This window comes from Melopsittacus undulatus, chromosome Z, assembly GCF_012275295.1.
Source record: "Melopsittacus undulatus isolate bMelUnd1 chromosome Z, bMelUnd1.mat.Z, whole genome shotgun sequence".
NCBI classification, from domain to species: domain Eukaryota; kingdom Metazoa; phylum Chordata; class Aves; order Psittaciformes; family Psittaculidae; genus Melopsittacus; species Melopsittacus undulatus.
In genome coordinates this window covers 92,071,535-92,098,336 of record NC_047557.1, presented here as the reverse complement: position 1 = coordinate 92,098,336, position 26,802 = coordinate 92,071,535, and the positions used below count along the sequence as shown (strand labels likewise).

Below are 26,802 nucleotides of genomic sequence, written 5' to 3'. Positions count from 1 at the left end.
TTAGGTTTGGCCTTTTCTCTAATCCAAGCTTGACCCAAGATTACCTGGTTAGTCTAGTAGAAATCTAAATTAAATCAAATCCTCTCAAACATAATAATTTCCTTCTACAAAATCATGTTGGTGGAGTTCCACAGTGATGCAAGATTTTAGTGTAGACATGCTGCCTAGCTCTTGCTTAGTTAATGTGAATGCTTATTTTTTGTGACTGATAAAAACTGTTATTTTTAGCATTCTAAAAGCAAATGCTGTTTTACTGATATATGAGCTAAATACACAGCCCTTCTTAAGTAGCAGACTATTTTTATATTTCTTACATCTTTAAAATACAAAGAACACTATTTTAATATTTATTTATACTTGCTATCTAGAAAACAAAGTTTTAGAACTTTGTTTACTCCCTCACTAGAGTTATGCACAAATTTGAATGCACCGTGTGAGGACAGTCAGTGTCATATTGATGTGTTTTGCTACCTCACAAAGAGCCATATCAGAATTGTGAGTCGTTATATGCGGGTCATTTATAAGCACAGATGAGTGAGGCTGCGTATTTTTGAGAACGGGAGCTAACGTGAAACAAAATGGGACAGGAGATAGGAACAAGAAGGCAGGCTGCCTAGTCAGGTATTGTTGTATAGGTGATGTCTCAGTCTAGAAGAGGTATTTGAAAGATAGCAGCCTTTGAATTAACACAGCAACAGTGTAATTTCTTTTAGATTTTGTATGACAACTGTATTTGTACTGATGCACTCTGCTATTTGAGACATTAGCAGCAATGTATGCAAGTGAAATATAATGATTATTTTACCTTGCTACCAAAAGGTTCCCATGTGACTGAGAATTCGGGAACATTAAACAAGTAAAAGTTGTATAGACTTATATAAAAAGGCTTTTCCTTTCAGGTTTCTTTTTTTTTTTATTTTTTGTTTTGTTACTTTTCGCCAACAAAATTTTAAGTAACTATGTACTCTAATGCTCAAATAAAACTAGTGAGGAAGAATCAAGACTCATTTTCAAATTAGAGGTTAGACAGCAAAATACATTTGGTTTGTTGGGCTTTTTTTAATATGTCAAAAAAAGGAGTATGGGTTACAAATTCTGCTCTACTAGGTGGGTTTCATTTTTTTTAAAATCTGACAAGGGGTTAGGGAAGGGTAAATCCATCCTTGTGGTTTACATTGACTTCCAGAGTGTATACTTACAATGGAGTCCTGCCTAATAAAAGATTTGTTGTCTCTCATTATAAAGCAGCAGGACTACTAAAATGAATTTCCAGAACTTGGGTTTAAAATGGCATAAGCTCTTTGTAAAGGATTTCTTTAGCTGAAGGTGACTTTGCTTTTCTGAATCTCACCAAAACACTCCAGCAGCAGCTTTCTGTTGTAAAATGAGTTTCATGAAAGTGGTGTCTGACTTCAGCTGCAGGAAAGTAACACGAGAATTTGCAGCCGTTCAAGTCCCTTGCAGTTTTCCTTCCATGTCTGTAGGAATAACCAGTGGTACTGTTGTTGAATTTTGAGGCACTGTTAAACAAGTGGTGAGTGGTGGCCCCCTTTTTCTAATTGCTTTTGGGTGCCTAGACAACAGAGCTCAGTGAAGAGATAAGGGAACTGTTTTCTTCCACCTTTGCGGTGGTTTGGCTTTGCTTCTCCTGAGTATTGATGATTGCATCCAGAGGTTCCAGGAGGGGCAGTGAGGAATGCATGCAGTGGTACTTCCTTTTTTTAAAAAAAAACTTTTTTATGTGTCTAATATAGATACATATATATATCAGATCAATTTGCACAAGGAAGATGTCAAGACTGATTTCCCAGTTCCTCTTCTGCCTCAGTAGTATGTTGTCTGAATAGTGGTCTTCCTTAGGTAGAAACAATCCTTTACTTAGTCTGCGACGTCACAGCCAGAAAAGAGGAAAGGGAAAGGAAGGAAAGGAAAGGGAAAAGTGTGTGTGGGAGAAGAGATACTTTCCTTCGGAGCAAGCTGTAAATGTAGAAAAATCACGTAACTGTTTTATCTGAACACTGCAACAGATTTACTTCCCTGCTGATCTGGCAAAAGAGTAGTGCTTTAGACTTCAGAATATGATTGCCTATTTAATAAGTAGAGGGCAGCAAATGTCAGCTGTGTCAGCTTGTCAGAAACTGAGTTTACTTGGACAACAATCTAAATTATTATTTAGCTGTTTTGTCCCTCAGTCAAGCCTGCTGTACTCTATAGAAGCTTGCAAGGAGAGGTCAAGGTGTACTTAGGCTTCTGCCTGCAGGGCAAGTTTTCCCCCATCCTCAGTATGCACACTGGTTTCTTACCCCAAAATAAACCCGAATGAGGGCTTTAATTCTGCCGCTGAGCTAACATGTTTGTAAGCCCTGTTTGGCAGCCCTGGAGCGCCTGAGGCAGCACACAGCTGCCAGCTTTCATCTGCCCCCAGTTCCTCCAGGCGCTCCCGTCACATGAGATAACCTAAGGGGATCGAGACGCACCTACTAAATCTTCTGTTCCTCTGCCCACTCAGTCTGGGTGCTGCACATTGCACCGGCAGCAGGCAGCTGGCCATCAGCAATCAGCTGCATACCTCCTGCTGACAAATCTTCAGTCTCTTCTTTGTGCAAGCCCCACATACAAAAGTCTAACTGTGGTCCCCACATCTACTTCCCGGCTGTAGTCTGGAAGGGTATTTGCATGTTCTTGTCATTTTACAATGGCAGGACCTTGTTTCAAATGTATATATTTTGTAGAGCACACTGTGTTTCATAAAATCTGTGGTCTGTTTCTAGCCTGTTAGTGAAAGATGAAAGAGTTCATGGGAGCAGAGTTAAAGCTGAAGTTGGAGCTGTAGTAGTAAAATTTTAAAGAGTAATTTTAAACTTCCTTGCCAGCATGTTTTTGAGAGAGTTAAAATATGTGCATGCAATATTTCTGTCTATCTCCAAGTAGCTTATGCACAAGATATTAGTTTTCACACATCTCTTCAAGAATATTTCATTTAGTTGATTATAAAATCAGATGCAAAGAAATAATCTGATTCTGTAAATGTGCTTTGTAAAAGTCTCATAATTTTTGTACAAGGCTCATTAGCATCTTCAGTTTGTGCTGGGATGTGAGCATTTACATTTATGTATTTACATGTATATGTATTTATTGTGGAGTAATGGGAATAGTAGCTTTGTTGTCATTTTCAGGGAGTTTACTATGATAAAGTCATAAGGAATATATAAAACACGCAACAGCAGAGTAAAAAGTGTCAGTTTTGATGTAGTAAATACTAAACATTTCTGTCTGTAGCTCAGTTATCTGCATACTTTTCTCCCAAACTACAAGCCTGGTGGCTAGTCAATAATGTGTAGAGGTCATGAAAGGTGTGTTATCATCTATTTCCTATTCTTAGTTTAGTCTTGTCATTAAAAATACCTTTGTGGCAGCCTGTGAGTCTCCCAATAGTCACATCAGCTTAGATGAAACATACTGCTCAACCTACCCTGAAAAAGTTTCCCTTTAGTGATAGTATCTTTAAATATAATGTATTCTTGTCATTCAGTGTAAACAGGATGATTGTTTTTCAGTCAAGTATGTATTACTAAAGGTAGATAACAGCTATGTCTGAAAGGTGCACTTGAAAAGTATCACTGTATTTTTAACCTTATTAGGCAGTTGTGTAATTATTTGTAAGGATTTTATTTTCATTTAGAGTTGAAAGTTATTGCTGAATTGGTGGTTAACTTCTAGTTTTCCATAGAAATGATCAGAAAGATGAGAATAGGATTTTCTGGAACGGGAAAGTGCATCATATGTTTGTGATGACAGGTGTCTGTACACTGACATGTTACAGCTTCCTTAAAACTAATACCTCACTATATGTAGGGTAGAAGGAAAGGGAATTGAAAACCAGTATGATGAAATTACAGTCCATGGATATACTGACTCTGCACAGCCATAGGAAAACCTAAATAAACCCATCTGAAATACAGAGTATGCTTCCTTACTCTTCTGTGTCCTTTCCCTTTGCAAATAGTAAATTTATATTCAGAAAGGCATATATATTATTTAAAAAGAAATAACACCATGTAGATTTCTGAAGGTTTCTCTTAATCTTGTTTTTTTTACATACTATCAGGTTTTTAAAGTGATTTTCACCCTGTATGGCCAAAAGTCATATTCACGTGTTAAGGTGTATGAAAATCTATAAATTTCCCCAAAAGTAAAAATAGTAAAATAAATAAATAAATAAATCTAACCTGGCAGAAGTGCTCATACCTGGCAAACATGTCAGGCAAGTCAAGTAAGCTTTAGGAAGGTGTCACATAATACCAAATGAGAAATTAGAAGCATGAAAAACTTAGCTGTTAATTTTGTGCAGGAAGACAGGAGAAAGGGAAACAACGTAATGAGAAATAGGATAATTTTCAAAATCTGTGTTTAAATTTTTGAAAAGTTTATGTTTCCATAAGGTGCCTATAGCCTTAAGGCATCCCAGCACTTTGTGGCTCCAACAGACATCTGTCAGCTCTGGAGAAGTGAGATAGGCTCCCCAGTATAGGGTACTTGCAAAATACATAGGGATATCTGCTGTATCTTACAATAACAGGTAATAATTGAGAAAGTTATTCAATATACATTACTACTTCACTGTACATGCTGCTGTTTAATTAAGTAAAGCACTTTTTACTTCCAATTTTAAGGCAGAATAAATTCAATATTCAACAAAGTTGTTTTCTGTTTTAATCGTGGTCTATCATTAGCAGCTGCCAGTTTCTCCTTCTTAAGCAATATGCAGAGGGAAGCCAGTGTTTACTGGGGTGTGTCAGAATACATAAATACGGGATGATTTTTCCCCCTTCTAAGAATACACATTGTTTACATTTCTTATATATTTTACTTAGATAGAATGATACAGATCTCCAGCTTGCATGGGAAATACCTAAAGAATGTGCAGCTTACGGTAGCTAACCCTAAAACTTCTAAACCCTAATTTAGCCTTGGATTGAAAACTTGTACCTTGTTTTAGGATGCAGAAGTCAAACAAGGCTCTGGATTATGCTAGAGTTGTATCTTCTCAGGGGAGAAAAGTAACTTGAGGTCAGGAGAGACTGGCATGCTTATCAGAAACCAGTTGTTAATTCCAGTTTTCTCAAGGTTTAATCTCAGTAATTTACACTGAGATAAAATACACTTAACTGTTGACTGAACTTATGTGCATGTTGCATGCAGTCGTGGTGCTTAATAGAAGGTGCTGGGTTTCAGTAGTATGTGACAGCAGTCTACTCTGTGTTTTTTTTTTTTTTTAATATTCTGGATATAGAGCGATTATAACACATATTTAAATATCTGGTATGTTGCCATTTTATCTAAAATGCCTGTATTTCTTAGGTTTGTCAACTGATGCTTTTGTGAACATTGCAATATGTGATGATTTCTGTGATCTGCTCAGCTATACGAAAGAAAAAAAATCATAAATATACATTTCTTAAATATCTTTATGTAATTTTAACTGAGGCATTAAAAATAATTCCTGAGTAAATGACTCTCATCTGCCCAACTATGTATATGGAGACATTATTTCTGGTTAAGTACTGAAATTTGAGAAATAAACCCCCTAAATCTGATGGAGAAGGAAATGTCTGCCAACGTAGGGAGTGCTGAGGACATATGGTAGACTATGTGGCAAACAGGAGAATGACCTGACTGTTCTGTCTTGGGGATTTTTATTTTTGCCCTGTTTGCCTCGTTGTATGTTTTTACTCCTGCAATTTTTTAAAATATGAGTTCCTCATACTTAAAATATTGGAAATTTATTTCTTCTCTGTTACACCATTGTAACTCTTGGATAACTCTATTGACATCAGTAGCAGTATTCAAAACAAACAATTTGTCTGTCTAGTACAATCTCGTATCAAAGCATCTCTTGTGGACAGTTATGATTTCTTCTTATCAGCTGCATTTAACATTTTTCCTTAAATGCAGAATATTTTTGTAATTACATATGTATAATTGTGTTTATGTATACCATTTAATTGAAAATCAACTCAAAATTTTATGATTTTTTACACTGATTTTTTATTTTGCGTATTTAGCATGTATTTCCAATCTCCTTGCTTTGATTTTGTTACTTAAGATGCAAAGAAGAAGGTAAAGCTTTTTAATGCACTGAATCTGTTTTCTCTTTGCAGTAGTTTTGCATTTAATTACATTTGTCTTTGATAATAAATTGTATGTCAGAGTTTGTAGTGTATTTTATAAAGCAAAGGCCTTTGGTGAGTTGGTTACTGAAACAGTAAGCGTTTGTGACAGGTTGTTTGCTGAATACTTCCTCTGTGCATATGGCAGATCATAGTTCAGTTGTTAGCAGATTATCTGTTGTGCCTTGATGTTAAAAGAGGATACTTCTCAGCCTGTGTTTAAAGCTCTTCTACACTGTCCTAAGAATGGTTGAGTGGGATCTAAGAGATGATAGGGGAGGCTCAAATGCTAAGAAGGGAAAAAAACATAGCAAATAGCTTGTAGTGATTTTAGCTTTCTGCGCATACTATTTATTGTGGATATTGCCACTGAATTTAAAATAGTTTTTAAACAGTTAATCAGTTCTATAATAGAAACTCATTATATATTCTTCAAATTTATACCCCCCCCCCCCAAAAAAAAACTGTTAAAGGTTTGCAGAACCCTTTATTACTTAGGGGCCAGTATTTTAATCCCATATTTTTAAAACTGGACTGATGAAAAATGTGAAGGTTTTTTTTAGTATTGGTATTTTGAACATTAATTCTAGAATGTAAGGAATTTTTACCTAATTAGAAGAAGAAAGTCAGAAATACTTCTCTTCATGATTGTGAGGAAGAGGAACCTGTAATGAGGGGAGGGAGAGTCTGTAGCTTTCCTCACTAAATGTACCAAGGAAGAGAGCTAAGAATATAGTGGAATTTTTCTGTGAAGAATTATATTCCGCTTTTAGTTACATGCACTTTAGACTTGCAATAAGTTGAAGAATTGTTAAGATCTAAATCAAAGGTTCAATTTGCAATAAATGGAAAATGAATTAAACCCCCATATGTTTTGGAGATGGGGAGAGTATTTTGGGGAGAAACAGAAGGAAGAGTGGAAGATTTAAAATATTTTACTTGAAAAGATGAATGTAAGGAGGTACATTTTAGATCATCTCATTTGCTTTTTAATGCAAATGTGATTCTTTGATTATTCACTTTTATTATTTATTTATTCTTTTACAAAAGTTAGAAATTATTACATTTTGGGAATGTAGGCATTTTTATAATGCAATAATAGAAGTGCAATTGTACTCATTTTATCTTCTGGTGAAGAACGATTTCAAGAAAAAATTCTGAATAGAATTAATTACGGGATTCTGAAAGTGCTAAGCTTAATGTAACTGCAGTTCTCTAAAGCAGAAGACGAGAGAAAACAAATAATGCCCTTTAAGCAGATGGTTACTCACATAGGGTAGCTACTCTTTGATTTTGGAGAGGTGGTCTGACTTGCAGTTGGAAACTTTGATTTATTATGTTGTTATTTATATCTGCAATAAATGAGGAATAAGCATGAAACATGAAAAGGAAAACTGGGTATTATGCTAGTTCTCTTACTTTTGGTATTTTATTTACGTGAAAGATACATATTTTTTTAATGGTGTGCCTTTTGTTGACCATATCTGTACGCCAGGTCTGTCTGCTTGTTTCCATTGGCTTGTCATGTTCACTAATTAGGGAACTGCTGCATGATTCACCTTGTTAATTAGAGGGACTTGCACACAAAGGCCCTTCAGGCAGTGCGAAAGAAGAGCCTACTACTAGTGCCCTGAGAAAGCTACAGCCTGTGAAGTAATTCTTCTCATCTACCTTCTATTTTTTATTTGAAATGAATAAATCATTGAGATTTTCCTTGTGGAGTGAGAATGCAAGAATTCACATCTTTATAAGATGTAAATTATACGTGATCAATAGAAGGGGATGACTACTGTATTGTACTTACAAGGTTCCCTAATTTACTACTTGTCAGTGTATGAAAAATTGCTTGAAATATTTTGTCCCCACGCTTTGGTGTGTTGTTTCCTTGATCTGCAGGAGAAATGAGCGGTAGCGGTTTTGCTGTAGTTAAATCTAAAACAGAAAAGATGTAGATTATTTAAATTTCAAGGTTGTTTTGCATCCCCAGTGGAACTTCCATTTTGCAAGTGAACCCCCAGTCTTATCCCCATGACTTTTAAGGGGGAGAAAGAGGTGGGCGTCTGGCTATTTTTGTTCCCAGAATTGCTCTGCCTTGAATCTCACTTTGGAAAAGAGTAGCATACTTGCTATACTGCGCATTCTGTAGCTGAATATAGTTTCAGAATAAATTAAAATTGTTTTTGTCATGTCACTTAGACTTGATCAAACCATAATCCAGACTGAAAAAAAGGATATTGTGTTAAAAGTGCACAACCAGTCTCTACACTACACATTTCCCATCTGTTTATGACTTCAGAAATTAACTTCAATGCCATTCTCTCTAACTATTTGATTAAAATTACGTATTACAGCCAAATGATTTTTAGTAGATTACTCCATTTGCCTCATTTCCTCAAATGAGGCTAGCAGTTTCAAGATGCAGATTTCCCATAAGAATGTGAGAAGACTGGTATCAAAATCTGGGCATTTTCTTTCGGAATAATCTAGATAATAAAGCCTCTTACCAAAATTTCTGATAAACTATTTTAGTTTTGTGGTAATGGCATACAGGCAGAGAAATTTCACCAAAAGAGATTTTTTTTTTTAAATGGCCAAAATGCTTCAGGCTGACTTGAGATTTTATGGTGTGACTTCTGTCACTCTCCACTTTCACAGAGCTGAGATCTTATGTACCTTGGTCTTCAGTTGACTCTGGTGATGCACTAAGCAAAACCATACATTCCCTAAGTTTTTGCTACAGTTCTGTTGTACTGGTTCTTAATTATTTCAAATTTCAAGTGTGTGCCAGAGATTGAATATAAATAAAAGTAACAAAAAACCATGATATGCTACCAAAACACGTGATACCCCAAAAGATGTGCAGATAAAATTCTTGATTGGAGTCTCATAGTACTAACGCAGAGTTGTAGCAGCCATGGAGAGCTGTCAGTATCCAAGAGCTGTTGTATTACTCAGATACAATGAAAGATTCTTTAAGGGGTTGTTTCAAAATTGTTTATTTCAGGGACACTTTGCCATCTGAAAAACAGCCATTGACTCATGTTTTAGTACAGCTTTTAACACTGTTACAGTGGACAGCGGAGCCTCCTGGAGTTGCTGCACGCACTCCAGCTGCAGGCATAGGGAGCTGGTGGAAAGCTTGGTTGTGAGGTTCATCTGACCCTTGTGTTTTCCAATGCATGATTAAAAAAAAATAAAGCTTATTTCCTCACTTTCATTAGCTGAGCTGGCTCCCATTATCCCACTATTTCTGTCAGACCTCCCTAACTAAAGCCACCGTTCAACACGTTTGCTGCTCTTTGTAGCTCCAGTCTGTATAATCTAGATATGACGATAATTCATACAGGTTTTCACTGTATTTTATATTCCCAAATCTTCATTAAAATATCTATTCTGGAGCCCTCATACAGTGTCTTACTTCAGGAGGAAAGGAGAACATCCTAGAAATCTTGGGAGGATAGTAACCGCCCACTTAGATTAACAAAGGACCTGAGAAAAAATCTCAACCAGTCTTTCTCAACTGTGCCCCAGAAGTGAGGGTATTCTTCTGTTGCTTTCAGTTGAATTAAGGAGCCTGTGAGTAAGCCATCAAGCTTTTTGACAGGTATTCTTACTAGGCTTATTTATGCTTTACGGTGAATCTTGTTTACTTTGAAGAACAGCTTGAGAAGATATGTCATTGTCCATCCTTGGGGCTGTTCAGCCTAGAGAAGAGAAGGCTGCGTGGAGACCTCATAGCAGCCTTCCAGTATCTGAAGGGGGCCTGTAAGGATGCAGGGGAGGGACTCTTCATTACGGACTTTAGTGACAGGACAAGGGGTAATGGGTTAAAACTTAAACAGGGGAGGTTTAGATTGGATATAAGGAAGAAATTTTTTTCTGTAAGGGTGGTGAGGTACTGGAATGGGTTGTTCAGGGAGGCTGTGAATGCTCCATCCCTGGCAGTGTTCAAGGCCAGGTTGGACAGAGCCTTGGGTGGCATGGTTTAGTGTGAGGTGTCCCTGCCCATGGCAGGGGGGTTGGAACTAGATGATCTTAAGGTCCTTTCCAACCCTAACTATCATATGAGTCTATGATTCTTGAGTTACTTTGAAATAAAATTAAGACCAATAACAACAAATAAAATCACAGATCTTAGGGAATTTTTTTTCAGAGCTTTTTCTGATTTACTACAAGTAAGTTACTGGCATCTCAGAAAGTTGCTAGCTCTGGTAATACTGATCCTGCTGCTTTTCTGTGCCTCAGAAAGCCTTTGGTCAAATGATCTGTATCTGCTTAGTATAGAAGAGCCTGGAACTAGTGCTATTGGAGGTAAGTTGTCTGAGGAATAGTGTAGCCAAGAACCAGCAACAGATTTTGTGGAGTGCAGAAATGTGATTATTAAGGTTACTATAAAGACAAAAACCCCTACATAGCTAGCGAACTCTTTCCAGAGGAATTTGAGACATATCTTTATTAAAATAAATATAATACCTTGTAGTACTATAGATGGGAATATTAAGTTCAAGAAATGGTTGGACATCTGCAGAAATAAATGGTTTTAAGTTAAACTAAAGCAGTGCATTGTATTTGGAAAATCAAAAAGGCAACCAATCAGGAATATAAAGAATTAACCAAAAGAAGTTCATAGATACCTATAAAGAGCATTAGTTGATTAAAGCGACTAGTGGGGTAAGAACTTCAAAATATTTGGGGAATAAAATTGTACTAGAAATGTAGTATGTTAAAAAATGACAAGACGTTTTAAAATCACTCCTAAAATTCTTCATGCTTTTGATTTTTTGTAAGCTTCTAAGGAGACTTCCAAGAAAATTAAACCTACAAATATGAATATATATATGAATCAGTTCAGACAGTATGTGATCTGAGTAGCAGAAAGAAGATAAAACTAGTTTTACTTATAATTGTTTTAAAAATTGCATTAAACACGGTAATGTACATGACTGGAGAAAATTACAATTAAGGCAGTTCTTTTCAGGAAAAAAATAATTATGAAAGGCAGGATACACTTAGTTTTCTGTATCAGAAGTTTGACATACATAGTGTTCAAAGTAATAGGCAAATGTTAATGAAAAATTTGGGTAAACTTCTACCATGATGAAATTAGATGTCATAAACACAAATGTCTGTTGTAGGAAAGACAGTTGGTCAAAAGTATCCCTGTTAAGGTTTCAGTACTGTAATCAGATGCTCATTATTTTGAGAAACTCATCTTGGGGCTGAAATGTTCCCAGCTTAGTCGTTGCCTAGGGTGATTTTTTTCAATGCTGTGCAATAATTTTTGGCTGTTGTTAAAAGGAAAAAAAAAAGAAAGGGGGAAGAAAAGGAAGAAGAAAATCAACCAATGCACACATCTCTTTGAGTAAAGTAAAATGTTGATCTGTATCAAACAGATGTACAGATATTGCAGGTGATGATCAGAGCTTTTACTGAGTTGTGGGAGAACATTTGTGGAGAAGTAGCATCCATCTTTGTATTGTAGAATACTGGATATAATTCGGTAGATCTGTGAAAGTTTAAGTGTATCACAGAACATGTTCAGTGCATGATTTACTGTTACACATATATAACTTCTCTGGTATTGATTGCATTATTGCAGTACCACTTCTAAACTTTAGCTTCTTTGGACCAATTTCTTACCAGTCAGTGTTACTGCTGTAGGAGTTCTGCTGACCTTTAGAGACTTCAGAAATGCAAAAGAGAGGCAGAAGCACAGCATGGGCCGTCGGCAGACATTATCTGTTTTTCAGGACACGCTGTCTGATGTTCACTGATCCTTCTTGATCATTGTCCTGAACTTGTTTTGGTTACTGCCAGCATTTTTAATGAGTTTCATTTTTTATTTGCACCTTCTGTTGTGGGCATCTTAGGACATGTGTAATGGTTCCACATTTCAGGCCCTCCTCAGTAAAAAGAGGTGTTTTTCTAGGGGGTGTAATTACTGTCTGAGACCGATAGATATATGTTGCAGAACCATCAATTAAGACAAGCTTTTCTCAGCATATGACCCTCTTATCAAGAATTAAACCATCCATCACAAACAGAATTAGGAGGGATCTCCATTGATGCCTATTGGCTAGAAATCAATGCTTAAATCATTGTGTATATGATCTTGCTTTCATCAAACACTTCTGCCTTTTTGTGCTCTCTGTTGCCAATTTCCTGTTTGCTTTCCTGGCTGTATCCATTCTTGATTATGGTTTACAGTCTGTCAATATTTATAGCTTCTGTCATGCTGTTAGCCTTTTCTTGATTCTCTTTTCTTAGGTGGTATTTCATTTGGGAATTGAAAGTAGCCAAAATCTAGTTCTTTGTGGGCTGAGTTGGCTCTGAGTCTACAGAAACTTACTTTTACAACTTAGCTTCTCTTTGCTTCTCAAATTCTGTATTGACAGTATTTAAACATGCTTGAATATTTCCTCAAGCTCTTACTCCTTCTTCATCTTCACAATCATCTGTGTGTCTCTGTCACTGGATTATTTTCCTTCCAAGCCAAAAAGCATCCATGATTCCTGCCTGTAGGTAGTGAAACACCTCTTTGACCCCTCTCTCTTCTCCCTTTTATTTTTGAAGGTATTTATATGTAGACTTGAATTGTTAAGAGTTCCAGTCATCCTCTTACTTTCCGATTATACTGAAGGAAATTTTCTCTAGGTGTGGTCATTACGAGCTCAGGCCGATATTTCATCTGCATCTCTTGCTTTAAACAAAGCTAATTTCAGTTTGCTTAGTCTTTGCTCTCCATTTGGAGCACACTTTACCTTCCTTTAATGATGCGTTTTGCTCATGGTTGTGTAGAGCTCCCGTCTTTCTGATGTGTACTGCGGTGCTTCATTTGCTGTGTGACATTTCCTTTTCCTGTGGATTCAGCTGAGCATGTTAGGTTCACTGGGATGTTTGCATAGCTGACGTTAACAGATTTTTATGCTCACTGAAGAAGGAGAATCCTCTGTTGACAGTACAGATTACAGCCACTGCTAGGCCATTTAATTTTCTGGATTGGAAAAGGTGCTTGACTTGAGGATCTGTAGGTGTTCATACCAAGTATCCAGCATTTGTCTTACAGTTGCCTTTCCAGACTAAATTCATACCTTAAAAAAATCCATAGAATTTATTCCTTTAGCAAGAGCTTCCTTGAATTTACTCATGGTTTGGTTGATCTTTCAAGAAAGCAGAAAACAGTCTTCACTGTTCTCTGTGGTTATTACAATACTAGGGTAATGGACGGAAGTTCTTATGTCTTGAAAATTAAATACTCAGTTTTGAAACAGGCGGTTTCTTATAGTTGTGTGGACTGCCACAACTGCCAGTGGAAGTAAAACTAAGAATGTGGCTGCCACATCCCCAGCAGTGTTCAAGGCCAGGTTGGACAGCACTTGGAGCAACCTGGTCTAGTGGAAGGTTTACCCTGCCTGTGGTAGGGGATTGGTACTGGATGAGCCTTAAGGTCCCTTCCAACCCAAAGCAGCCTGTGGTTCTAAGAAGAAAAAAAATATTCGCTAAGCATGTTTAACACCACATATTACTCTCTCAGTGACAGTTCTCATGATGGTCTGTAGTGCAGAAAGGGCTTAAAGTGAAAAAAGCTTAAAATGCTTGGATTCTGTTACAAAAATTACAAAGCATGCCATGGATAAGTGAGTTCTTGGTTTTTGCAAATCGTTAAATCTAGATTTTAAGATCTAATGTTGATACTTTAGATAGACATCTGGCTGTTTTCCTTGTGGCATATGGCTTATGGCATTTTTTTCTGAAATATGTAAATGTATCAGAACATAATGATCTAAGGAAAACAAACTAAAATTCTAGGACCTCTCTTCTCAGCTCTATTGAAGTAGTGTTCTTCCTGAGGTTTTAATGTCATTGCACCATCACAAAAATTTCACTGTGTGAAAAATTATTGGTGCTTAATTTTTATACTGTAATTCTTTGTCAATGGCATCTAAGTTAAAGTTGTCATTAAGTAATGAAATACCTTTCAGTAAGTAAATGGAATGCTAAAAATAAATTGGGATCAGATAAGGAACAAGGAACAGCATCTCATCTATAAGCATTTTCTGTGTATGTCAGAATATTTGTGTTTTAGATTAATATTTTGACGTTCAAAAAAGTTAATTGTTGTTAGTGTGGTTCTGAATGAAGCATTGTTTTTTTCCCAGAGGGTAGAAATTTTAATATACTATTGATAAATATATCTATATTAATTGTGATGAAGGCAAGGTGAAGAATGTTACTGCATCAGCAGTCCAGTATGAAAATGAGAATGTGAATGAATACAAGTATCAAATAGTAGCATCTTGTTGGTTGATGTACTGTGTTAGATTCACTTCTGCTAAATCATATTAATTAATAGGAGATTTATTTATTTTATCAAAATGTATAGACATTAATAGGTGCTTCATTTGTTTAACTATCCAGAAATTATTAACTAGCTTAGTTAGAAGATAAACTATACTGTAGCAACAGTCTGTTTTGTTACTTTAAAGTCAAGTAAGAAGCTTAGGTAGCTTTAGTTTGTTACTTTTAAGAGTCATTTCAGAACCCCAAAGGTAGCTACATTTAATTCCTTACATCCAATCTAAACAGGGGAGGTTTAGATTGGATGTAAGGAAGAAATTCTTTCCTGTTAGGGTGGTCAGGCACTGGAATGGGTTGCCCAGGGAGATTGTCAATGCTCCATCCCTGGCAGTGTTCAAGGCCAGGCTGGACAAAGCCTTGGGTGACATGGTTTAGTGTGAGGTGTCCCTGCCCGTGGCAGGGGGGTTGGAACTAGATGATCTTAAGGTCCTTTCCAACCACTATTCTATGATTCTATGATTTAATTCACCCTGTTCTTAGAGCTAAGAATTCAGAGGGTGATTACCTTGGAGCTCTGTATGCATAATTGTTTGCAAAGTCAAACTGGTTGCAAAGTCATTTCCGCTTGTCACAAGGAATACAGTTCTAGAGTACAGGGGGGAGAAGATGCTCCAGTGGTCAGGGTCATGCATTTGGCATCTGGTGGTACAAGAGGTACATCTTAAAAGTTCTCTGTTGGCACCAAAGCAGAGTTATTAAATCTAGGTTATTTACACAATCCCCATGAGGCTTGGATCTTCCTAAACTTCTTGCAAGTTACCTGCAATAACCATAGCAGGTTTTACGACAATTAAAAATAGCTTCTATCTTCATGCCATTAATTTTGAAAAGCTCCTGTTGAATCACATGTTAGCAGCCACGTTGCATGTGTAAATGTTTTTATGAAGGGTGTAGCATCCCCTGCTTTTCACCAGAGCCAAGATACTGCTTTTTTAAACAAAGATTACAGTTGGGGATAATATTTTTTGAAGGGTCAGGTGATGAGTAGGAAAGAGACTAGTACAGATAATCTCATGTAGGGTATAAATAAACAGAAGTATGTGCCTTGGAGAGGGAAATCGGAGCAAGCTGGAATAAGGGTACGAAGAAGCCAACAATGGTGATTAGTATTCTCCAGGATGCTAAATAACATCCAGGAATCTTTTCAGTTGTCTCACTAGTAAGTATCTGTAAACTGCAAAAATGTTTTATTATAAGCAAATTAGTAATTAAAAGCACATGTGCAAAGATGTTCCCTTAAGCCAGTTAGAGTAAAGTAACCACTGCAAGATAAAGGCTTCTGTTGGTAATATCAGTATCAGGGTCATAATTCTCTTGATCATTTTCAAATGTAATTTTATCATCCTCTACCTTCAGATGAGTTGGGGTGGGGGGGAATCACCAGTAATAAACAATTTTTAAAGGATTGATGAAAATTTGTGTACTGTAATACCTATCAAATATTTAACTGCTTCAGCTCTTACTATGTAAAACACCAGGATACTGTGGTTGTACTGATGCTGCAAATATATTTGATGTATTCGATATTTTTATGACCAATATTCCTTGAAGTATACATTAAAAGTTTTTTTCTTCTATTGTAGTATACAAAGGTGTGTACTGTAAAACCAATATCAGAAACTGTATTGTGTTTTTGTCTGGAGTTTTTGTACCTGGCAGCATATTCCTTATTTGTATTAGTATGTATTAGTCCCACTGGGGCCAGATTATAAGTAAGGCACATTGAGCAGCATCCATGTCTTGAAAGCTTATAGCCTAAATAATAGACACACTGTGTGAAGCAGGATGAGAGCCATGGGAAAATGAAGGGAAAGATCTTGGTGGTATTCACCCAGTGTCAATAGAACAGAGCCCAGCTGACCCAGATTTTCTGTCATGTGCTAAATGGAAATGGTGACTTTGAATAAGATACTCATATAACAACTTCTGCATGATACCAGTTACCTGTCAGACATTATCTTTGACCCGCACTTCCAGGAAATGAATACTTCCTCCAGTGCAAGATTTCTTATTCTGTGAAGCCATCCACTTTACAACTTCGTCTGAGATCACTCCAAGCCAGTTGGCCCTTGCTTAAATATTCATCAAACTTCGGATAATTGTGATAACCCTTATAGGCTGGCAAGCATGGCAAATTAGCAAAAAGATGATTGATCTTTTTTTATATGCAGTTTTATCTTCAACCTTTCCTGGATATATGTTACACTATAGTAATAATTTCTTCTCTAAGGTATTTGCCAGTATCTGGATTTGCACATCTATTTACAGTTGCCTTGAAGCTTCATAATTACAATACAGCTGAAATGTCCATTTTCTTTCCCTGACTACAAATAGGGATCAATCGAATTTTAAATGACTGCTTACGGGCTAGCTTCCGATCATGACCTTTGTAAATGATTAGAGCTCACCACTGTTGCTATCTACCTTGAAAGGGTAAGCGGGCAGGTCTTTCTAACTGGCATTTAATCTGGAAGAGAGCCAAAGATATTTGAGCTAAAAAGCTAATATGAGTTGGCAAAGGGAAGTATGTATAGACCTTTGCACTATTATTTAGATATTTTTCCACATTTCATTTTGTATTTAGGAAATTCTTCTGTCCTGTAGATGAGATGTGTGTTTGTAGATAATGTTATGTTTAACTTATGATAATAATTGAAGTCACAAAATATATAGCATAAAAATGTGGAAAATGGGATATCAAACTCTAAATGAACTGAATTTGCTTTTTCTGAAGGACATGAAAATGTGTTGCATTTCTAAATGAATGAAACTAAAAAATACACTAAATAGAATGCATGAAGTAGACCTGCTCTTTCTAGGCAGAAGGAGCTGGAGAAAAGATACCATACATTGGTACTTTTAGTTTAAATTTCTTTTTTACATTGGCCAAGATAGGTCAGACCCTGCTTGTGTATATTCAGTTCATATGTATCTAATGGCTGAGACACTTCCATCTACACTTGTCAGTTCAGTTTTATTTTAATGAAGAATTGTGTTTGTATCATACAAGGTTTTCATTACCAGTACTGCATTTCTTGAGGTAGTGTTCTGTGCATTTCTGTTGAAGTGGGAACAAGTATGACATCAAAGAGATTAGAAAACAAACACCTCCTCTGAATTTACTGAAGGATTATGCAAACCCAAAGTTTTGAAATTAGTTAAGAATGATTACTAGGAGCTATGGAGTTATGAATGCTTTTATCTAATTAAAATAATATGTTGCATTACCTGATCAGTTATTCTCATGTAGTATTGCTGATCAAAATATTTACTACACTAAGATTGTTCATGGGAATATGTCTGTTACCATTAACTCCCTGTAAGGATTATACTTAAAATGAATATGCGGTCCTTCCTCTTCAGCATGGGGTGTTCAGGATATTTTCTCTTATTTTCTATAGTTTGGTATATTGTCACATAATGCACTGGCAGGTTATTTTCTTAGCTTCAATCTAGTCAAAGGTGGTATTACCTGAAGTCTAATCCCATAAACCAGTTGTAAATTCAGTTTGTAGGGTTTTGTGTCAGCACTAATTTCTTCTAACACTTAGATAGAAGTGTTTTATAAATTTAGATATGTTGGAGTTTTTGAATCAAGTATCAAGTATATTTGAAATATTAAAAATTTGAGATGAAATAATGTTTGAGATATTTTTGAGGATTTGAATTGGTGTTTACATTCTTCATATCAATCTTAAGCTGGAGATGTGTGGTTGGTATGTAGTACTTACTGGCTAATGCAGTTTTCAAGAGTAAGAATGGAGTTTTCAAAGAAAAAAGTTGAGTTACTGGAAATGGAAATCTTATGAAACATTGAAAGAACTTTTGTGTCTTCATTACTCTACTGCAAGGCTGCATGCTTGAGCTGCTAAAGTGGTATTTCTAGGAACAGCAGAGTATTCTTAGGGATTGTTCATGTGTCAATTTTACCTGATGCTCACAAGGCTGAGAACAACTTCTTGAAATTATAACAGAATTAAAAATAACCAGAGTTTTTTCCTCTCTCTAATAGATGCAGCAACAAGAACTTGCACAGATGAGGCAGAGGGACGCCAATCTCACTGCATTGGCAGCTATTGGTCCTCGGAAGAAACGGAAGCTTGATTCACCTGGACTGCTTGCCACAGGAGGAGAGGTAGGAATAACCCGGTAGGAATAAGTAGGAATGCTACGTGCTGATATTTTCAGTGAGCTGTGTTAACTTGAACAAGGTGATGCAAATTCCAAAGTTAGAAGGACTGAGACCAGTTTATCTCACCTCAGTTAAACTGGCATGTTAGTTGTATTTTCAAGTGTTAACTTTCAATAGATAATGGAAGAATATTTTTAGAAAAAATAAGTTAAATGCAAAGTATGGGTCTCTCCCTGAAACTGTTCACTGCCTTTATATTGTTTTTCTCCTCTGCATAATCCAGAGGAAGACAGGAAGAAGAGTAGGGCATGAAGAAATATCTTGAGAAACGTAACTGTATTCTTGCTTACAGTTTGGACTAAGAGCTTGTAGTAATAACATTTAAGTGCAGTTTGGTTACAAATATGTGTCTAAACTTTTTACAGATTGGCTACTTGTCCCCCGCAACTGCAAAGATGTGTTTGCAATATTGCTAAATTGTATGCAGTTTTAATAAGGATATTGTGCTCTAGAAGCAGAAGCTGATTCATTAGCATGATTCTTCTGTTAAATGGAGAAGTAACTACACTACACAGTGGAATGCAAAATCATCATAAGCATGATACATATTAGCCAAAGTAGAAAACTAGGATAATTAGGTTAACTTACGTTAGATAATGCAGTAAGAATACTGTGTTGTTTAGTACAGATATAATTTGGCTGCTTTTGTTTCTGCTAAATATGACTACAACTAAGAGTCAAAGTAATTCTCCCTATTATATGTGTGTTCTGAGGAAAATGCAAACATTTTGTTTTGAATAACTGACTAACAGTTTCGGCTCTGACATTTGGCTGTCTACATGCCAGGCGATTCCAAAGACCTTTTTGTTCCCCATTTTGGATAGCTTTTATCTGACTTCTCTCTCTTTTCATGTGCTAAGATTAGTGCAAAGGAATTAGCTGAGCTAGGAACAGAAATGGATCTTTATATTCTGAAGTTGACTTAGGACTTTAGATATGTAGGAAGTGCTCCTGTTTTCTAGTCGAATTAGTTTTAAACTGAGGGAGCTTGCTGGGTTTTGTGCTGTCTTGTTGCACTGCCTTCCTTTCAGTCTCCCTCCTTATCTTGCATTCAGTAAAGAATTCTGCTCTCCTCTGCAAGCACCTGTAAGAAACTAGAGCAACAGGACAAAAAAAAAAGCTAAGCAGTGATAGCTTTGGCTTCCATTGTTTAATTTGAAAATAATTTGAACCTTTGGAATAATATATGGATTCCTTCAAATACATGATGTACAAATGTACATCCTCCATACATCTTTACTTGACCAAAGGAACATTTTCTCCTAAATGCCAGAATTTCATTTTTGTTGTCTATTCTCTCCTTAAAAATATCTTTTTTTAAGCTTTATAATTTGGTGAAACCAAACTGTGGTCACCTTTGGTGAAACATTTTATACAGAGCTATATGCCTGGATCGGTTGTGGTGAACAGCTTCCCTCTATCTAGAAGCTCTTTACTCTCCTGGTATAGTGCTTAAAGGAAAGATAAAGGTCTGTGGTAAATTCCAAAAGCTTCTGGAGATTTTTACTTCATTTTGTTGTGCTCCTAGCCCAAATTTTGCTGAACTTCTATGTTATTCAATTGACAAATTACCCTAGAGGCTTTTGCTGATATGTAGATATCCTAAAGTAATGAATTGTGTGGTTTCTGCCAGTTCAGACTGAAGTGTTCGGATCCCTCTCCTCCTAGCTTCTAACCATTCTGGCTGACTTACATTGGTGTCTGGCTGCAAATTGATTTCAAGGACTTGGATGCTGTATCTGGTTTATTCAGAGTCTTTTTGAGGGGTTAGTATTGTAGAAGCTGTGTCATACAAGTTGGCTGCTCAAAACTCCCTCTCTTTTTCTGAGCTGCATATGAGGGCTGCTGTGCAGAAGTAAACCAAGCTCCTCAAAAATGCTTCACTTTAAAAAGGTTCTGGAAATTTGTATTGTTTGTCTGAGACTATCTGATTTATCTTCTTTGGTTTTCTGGAAATTATAAACAGCAGAAAAAACTATTCTAAAACTCTATCCTGTCCATACATCCCCTTAGCCCAGTTCAAGCTTCAGATGTCTGATTTCCACTATGGTCTGTGACATTCTGATTTCTCTAAGCAGTTTCTAAGCTGCTTAAATCCTTGCTACTGATAACCTATTTGCAAGGTCTGACTTGGTAAGAGCTTTCTTGGCCTGCCCTTTTTTGACATACATGTCTGCTTTTGTTGCATCTAGGACATTGCACATTTGCTGATCCAGAGAGATAACATTTACAAGTCATTGCACCCTGCATGTTACATTTTTTTTCATTTCTGAACTCGTTTGATATTTTACTTGGTTGCATTGGCCATTTTTTTCAATGAGAAGTGTTGAATTTCAGTCCAGTTCCTTGGTTTAACAGAAATACCAGCTCACAATTTCTCTTTGGAAATTAGATCTTTTTAATAATACCTTTTTGATCTGAGCAGGTCAGTTTGGGGAGTAGTGGTGGTTATTTTGCTTAAGAGAAGTTGATGGGAGAGTTTAGTGTTCCTGTGATCAAGTACTGTTTGTTGTATAAAGAGAAACAGCTCTTTTAAATGTGAGCAAGTTCGTGCTCATGATTGGAAATATTCTTCTACGAGCACTTTGTTCAAGAGTGTTTTCTTTAAACTGTTTCACATTGCCAGGGCTCATCTGAACTTCTTTGCTTGTTTTCCCGTTGTAGATAAATTGACTTTTTTTCTGATGGTATAATTAGTTTGAATTATCAAGGCCAGGAGCATCATTTGCCTTTTCTGTACTAGTATGGCCGGGGGTTTTGACCACTTTTACTTGGGGAGATGGAAAATTAGAAGTTTTGGAGTGAGGCTGATTTTATATCATATATGTTCACTGTTTTGCTTCTCCATGCAGCCATATTAAAAAAAATCCTTTCAAAAAATAGGAATAAAAGAGTTTATAAAAAAGTGCATGAGCAGGGGCTAGATGTCCTCAAATAACACTGCCACCAAATGTGTAACTAGTTTCAGACTGTGATTACACAGTAACCTGAGCTAATCTGAATGTGATCTCTATCCCAGTCCCTAGTAGTGCATTCCTGCCCCTTCCTTTTTCATTGGCTCTTGCTCTTGTTCTACCTTGTGCTAACCCGTTCCCATTTGATAAATTGGCAGAAAACTAACCTAACAGCAATAAAAAGTGAAGTTTCAGCTTAGCTTGTTGAAGTAGTTTGGCCTACAGCCCAATGAGCACTGGAGGAGGAACTTACAAGAAGACAGAGACAGCAAACTTGAGATCACCTGCTCTTCATTCACTTTCTTTTTAGTACCTTTCTTGTGTTCTCATATTTTAGATAATATGCTAGAAACACAGGTTCCTCTGTAGCAGCTAGCAGCTCATCAGTAATTCAGTCTGCTTATTATAATAATGTGGCTTAGATCAAGAGTGAAAGAGAAGGGATAAAGAGAAATGAGGTACCTTTAGAAGAATTCAGCTCCTCTGCCTTGCAGAGTTGAAAATACTGCATTTGCAGATTTTTTTTTTTCATGTTCTTAATGATAGGACAAGCTTACTGGAAAATATCTTTAAATGTTACTGCATTTTGGAATTTATTGCATGATTATCAAGTTAGGAATCTAATAATCTTGAGCTCTATTCATTTAGCAACAGTACTGTGTGATTCTTATTTGTTGTGTCCTGTTGATGCTTGTGTTGATACACAGCAGTGAATGGCAAAAGATGACATGTACAGGAATGGGAGAACAACCACTTAAGCTCTTTAGTATCCTTAAGCACCTCTAATGTCAGGTTATTCTGAGTTGCTTTTGTTTATCTTATGGATTTTGGATCTATTCAGTTCATGTTTTTCAAGCTTTGTCTTGAATTGTAAAGCTTTTTTTTTCTTTACTATAGAATGAAAGTGTGGAGGTTAAATACAAGTAGTTTTCTGTATTTAATAATAATATAATAATTCGGCTTTTCATCAAGACCTATGGCTAGTATCCCAAAATACATAAATACAGAGTATATGTTTGAAATATCTCAGGGTATAATTTGTTTAAATATAAAGTGAAAGCCCTCTCCTGGTACTTGCTGGCACAGATGGTTTTTGAATACTGAGCTTCCAAACGCAGCTTCAGGGCTAGTTCAGTGAATCACTGCTTATTCAAGACAGTCATTTTAGGGATAAGAAAAACCCCTCTTTCTCACATAGTGGAAGAACACTCATGTTGAGAATATTCAGCATACTGTACCAAACACCATCTTTCAGAATTTGCAGGACCATATGTTGGGTCAGTGCTCATGGGAGATCTGATACTTTGAGTCTTTTCTTACCCAGTATATTCCAACCATCATATTAGTCAAGGAAGAAAATGTTCTTGCAGACCTGGAAAGTCCCAAAACAGCTACAGCTCAAACAGTGATGTTTTGTGTAGAGAAAAGCTAATTATGAAAGTGATTGTAAAATGTTTTTTGGGCATAAGGCACCACATTTTTTAAATTAAATTAATCTTTCAGATGGTATAATTTGAGCATTTTAACATTGCTTCCATGTTAAAGTTTTGTATAAAATATAATTTAAAATTCTGTCTTGAGACTTTGAAATCTGTGTTATCCCAGAGACTTCCAAATGCAGACTTAGAGAAGTTACTTAATATTCCTGTCTATCAGATCTTTATACTACTAGTAATTCCTAATTGGAAATATAGGGATGGATTCATGATGATTTGGGAAGTGCTTGGGTACTGTGACACAGTTGGAAAAAAAAAACTTTTGACTACCTTCTCTTTTTGATTATCCAGGACTGAATATGATTGATTTGTTTGCACACATTACAGCTGCCTTCCTCACTTCATGCTTGGGTTATCCATAGACATTTCAGCTACTACGGCAATTATTTGTCAGATCTGCTCTTAATATCATAACAATATTAAGAAGTCAAGGTACAGGGTAACTTTGAATTTGGAATGGGTCAGACATGATGAAAAAGTAGGACAGAGCTGTCTCTAGGAAAACCTGGCTTTGTTTCTTTCCTTCCTTTCCCTTTTAAACAAGAGGAGTATGTCTTGCAGAAGTCTTTGTTACAGAAGGGTTCTGCATTGGGTTCTCTCCAAAGTGTCTATGTGACAAGTATGATGCAGATTCAGAAGTTCATGAATCAGCTAACGTAACTGTGAGGCATAACTGCTTCTGACACATCTGAAAGAGTTAGAACCAATGAATAGCCTTATTTTGAGGAAAAACACCAATCAGTGGGATTGCCCTGCTCTTAGCAAATCAGAATATTCCCTCACGTTTTTTGGCACTGAAGTTATTCTATGGCATGCACTTTCAAAGATCCTTGGAAGGACTTGTGCTACAGCTCAAGTCACAGCTTGGTCTTCGTACTGTATAGTTTGCTCTTGATAAATTACTTTTTGTTTAAAGTGGTCAAGATGTGTTTAGAAAACACTGTAATCTAAAGAGCCTTTACACTGGTTAAGCTTGAGTTATATGAAAGTAGATATAATAGACCAGAACACCTTTTGCAAGTGTTTATGGTTCAATAAGTTAAAGCTTGCTTTTGTGCTTTTAAACTGTAGACTAATGGCAGAACAGGAGAAATTTTTATGATTTATTGTATCATTCCCTTTTCAAGCACTCTTTGCTCCATGTATCACTGACATGATAGAATGCAGTGGTTCTCTCAGACCTGTTTTTATGTAGGATGTCATTGCTGCAGACAGTTATGATTTGGGTTGAGATATCCCAAAACTACCAGTTAAATATATGGGTTTGAATTTTCAAGGAGACAGAAGGAAGTTAAGGACATCCTCCTTGTAATTTTTTTATGTAATTCCATGCATACTACTTTGAGTCTTTGAAAATCTCAAGTTTAGTTTCAGCTTCTCTGGCTTGTTTTATTTTCTGTTTCCAAAAGTCAAATATATATTAAAATAATTCACAGGAAATGTATTACTATCTATTTGAAAATTGGTCTTTTGAAAGACCATATACATGTTTTCCTAATTAATAATTGCAGCTATTTTTCTCATTCTGAAATAAATGAGATTTCAGTTTCAAAAAATTTCCCCAGTAATAAATTTCCATTTTAAAAGGTTTAATTTCAAACTGTGTTTTAGCCCATGATGAACACAGATTATTTTTTTTAGAATTCAGGTTTTTTGTGAGACAAGGTTTGTAAACATGACTCTAATGCATCTTACAGACTTAGTAAAATGTAGGAAGGCATAAAAGATGATGGATAATGCTGTGTTTGCATTGGTGATAAATCTAATCTGAAGAGAACATATAGAAATACATTCGTGCCGGTTGCAGACAAGCAGGAATACAGACGGTGAGTCAGGAGGCAGAACAATTTTGCATGGATCTCAGTTGACAGGAGGAAAAAGCCAGGCAGCAATACAAGAAAATAGAAGGTGGCTCTCTGCCAGCAAAAACATTCTTTTTTGCTAGTAGAACAGGTTTGCATACTGTGTGTATTCCTTTGATCTGTATAACACAAAATATTCTGACAGAGGTTCAATGATATTAATAATTTTTCCTTATTGGCCAAGACAAATTCGATTTTTACTTCATTTGGAGATGGAAATGGTAGTTGATCCCTCCTGACTGCATGGCAGCCCTAACATGTTGATCTAGCACACAGAAGAGCATTTTTCTCTGCTTTTCAGAGGTTCCTATTGGAGTCTTAAAGAGCATTTGGGGGGGGGGGGGGGTGTTGAGGTTTTTTTTTTTTGGTGTTTGGTTGGTTTGTTGTTGTTTGGTGGGGTTTTTCATTTCATTAAAATCCTCCTTGGATTAAAAAAAAAAAGAAAGGTTGCATTTCTTTGAAAGAAAATAGTTTTATCAATGTGGTAATACTGAATACAGTCTTTATTTACAGTTATTTTATAAATATATTGTGTGCAGCTTATTAGCATGGAAACTGAGAACTTGGCAAAATGACTTTTGATTAGTTAATAGTTCATCCATTATTTGTCAGTCCCTAAATAGGTTTGCTGGTGTTGCTGTGAAAGAGTATTGTTTTTCCTCTTGCGAAAAGCAGCTACCTTGAGGATTTGTGGGGAAAGAGGGTATGTGAGCTTGCTTTTTGGTTTTTGTTTGGGGGTTGGTTTTGGGTTGGATTTTTCTGTATTTTCAATTGTCTTCTCCATTTCTCTTCCTGACTTTTCAGACACTAAGGGTTAAAGCACATTTTACAGCCTGTTTTTCTGACACAGTTCTACCCTTTTTCTTTCTTATGGCTAAATAAAACTGGTAGGACTAAGAGAAAGTCTGAAAGGGTCTAGCTGAGGGTTTGTCAAAATTACCTTGAGTCTCTCCGTTGATTTCAGAAGGTGAGACCCAAAGTGCTATGACATTTTTAGGTTTCAGTAAAAATAATTTTTAAAACCTGACCATAGAATTTCCAAGGTGTAAGTTTTCAATACGTGGAAAGATTTATACCTGTATCTTAAAGTAGCAATGTTTCCCTTTTTATTGGTCATCCTCCAGAAGAGTCAAATGAGTCACCAAATAGATTAATTTCCTTCAATGACAAATAGATTTTCTGGATTATTTTTTTTTTTTGCTTTTTGCCTAAAAAGTCTTTTACTGAAGCTAAAGTATTGAAAAGGTCTCAGGAATTTGAAATTTGTTGAGATGCCTATTGAATATTTCCAGCTTGATTCTTTATAGAAAGTCAAGGTCATGCAGAGAGTGATAGTAATTTAACACTTTAATCATAGAATCATAGAATACCAGGTTAGAAGGGACCTCAAAGATCACATGGGTCTAACCTTTCTTGCCAAAAGCACCATCTATACTAGATGCCCCAGTACCCTGTCCACCTGAATCTTAAAGTGTCCAGTGTTGGAGAATCCACTGCTGCCTGTGGAGAAGGCCTTGGGGGTGTTGGTTGATGAGAAACTGAACATGAGTCGGCTTCAGTGTGTGCTCACAGCCCAGAAACTGACTGTATCCTGGGCTGCATCAAAAGGAACATGACCAGTGGGTCGAGGGAGGTGACCCTGCCCCTCTACTCTGCTCTTTGTGAGACCCCACTTGGAGTATTGTGTAGAGTTCTGGTGTCCTCAACATAAGAAGGACATGGAGTTGTTGGAGCAAGTCTAGAGGAGGCCATGAGGATGATAAGGGGGCT

The 26,802-nt window shown here is 36.4% G+C and overlaps 1 protein-coding gene across 1 annotated transcript in view; it reads left to right on the top strand.

The window, feature by feature from the left end:
• Window positions 1-26,802, top strand: part of LOC101878983 (transcription initiation factor TFIID subunit 4-like) — a 149,559-nt gene that overhangs the window by 79,121 nt on the left and 43,636 nt on the right. Inside the window, exon 14 of the mRNA XM_034072803.1 lies at window positions 18,541-18,663. Within this exon, the coding sequence (XP_033928694.1) occupies window positions 18,541-18,663 (123 nt within the window). The remainder of the gene's footprint in view (window positions 1-18,540; window positions 18,664-26,802) is intronic.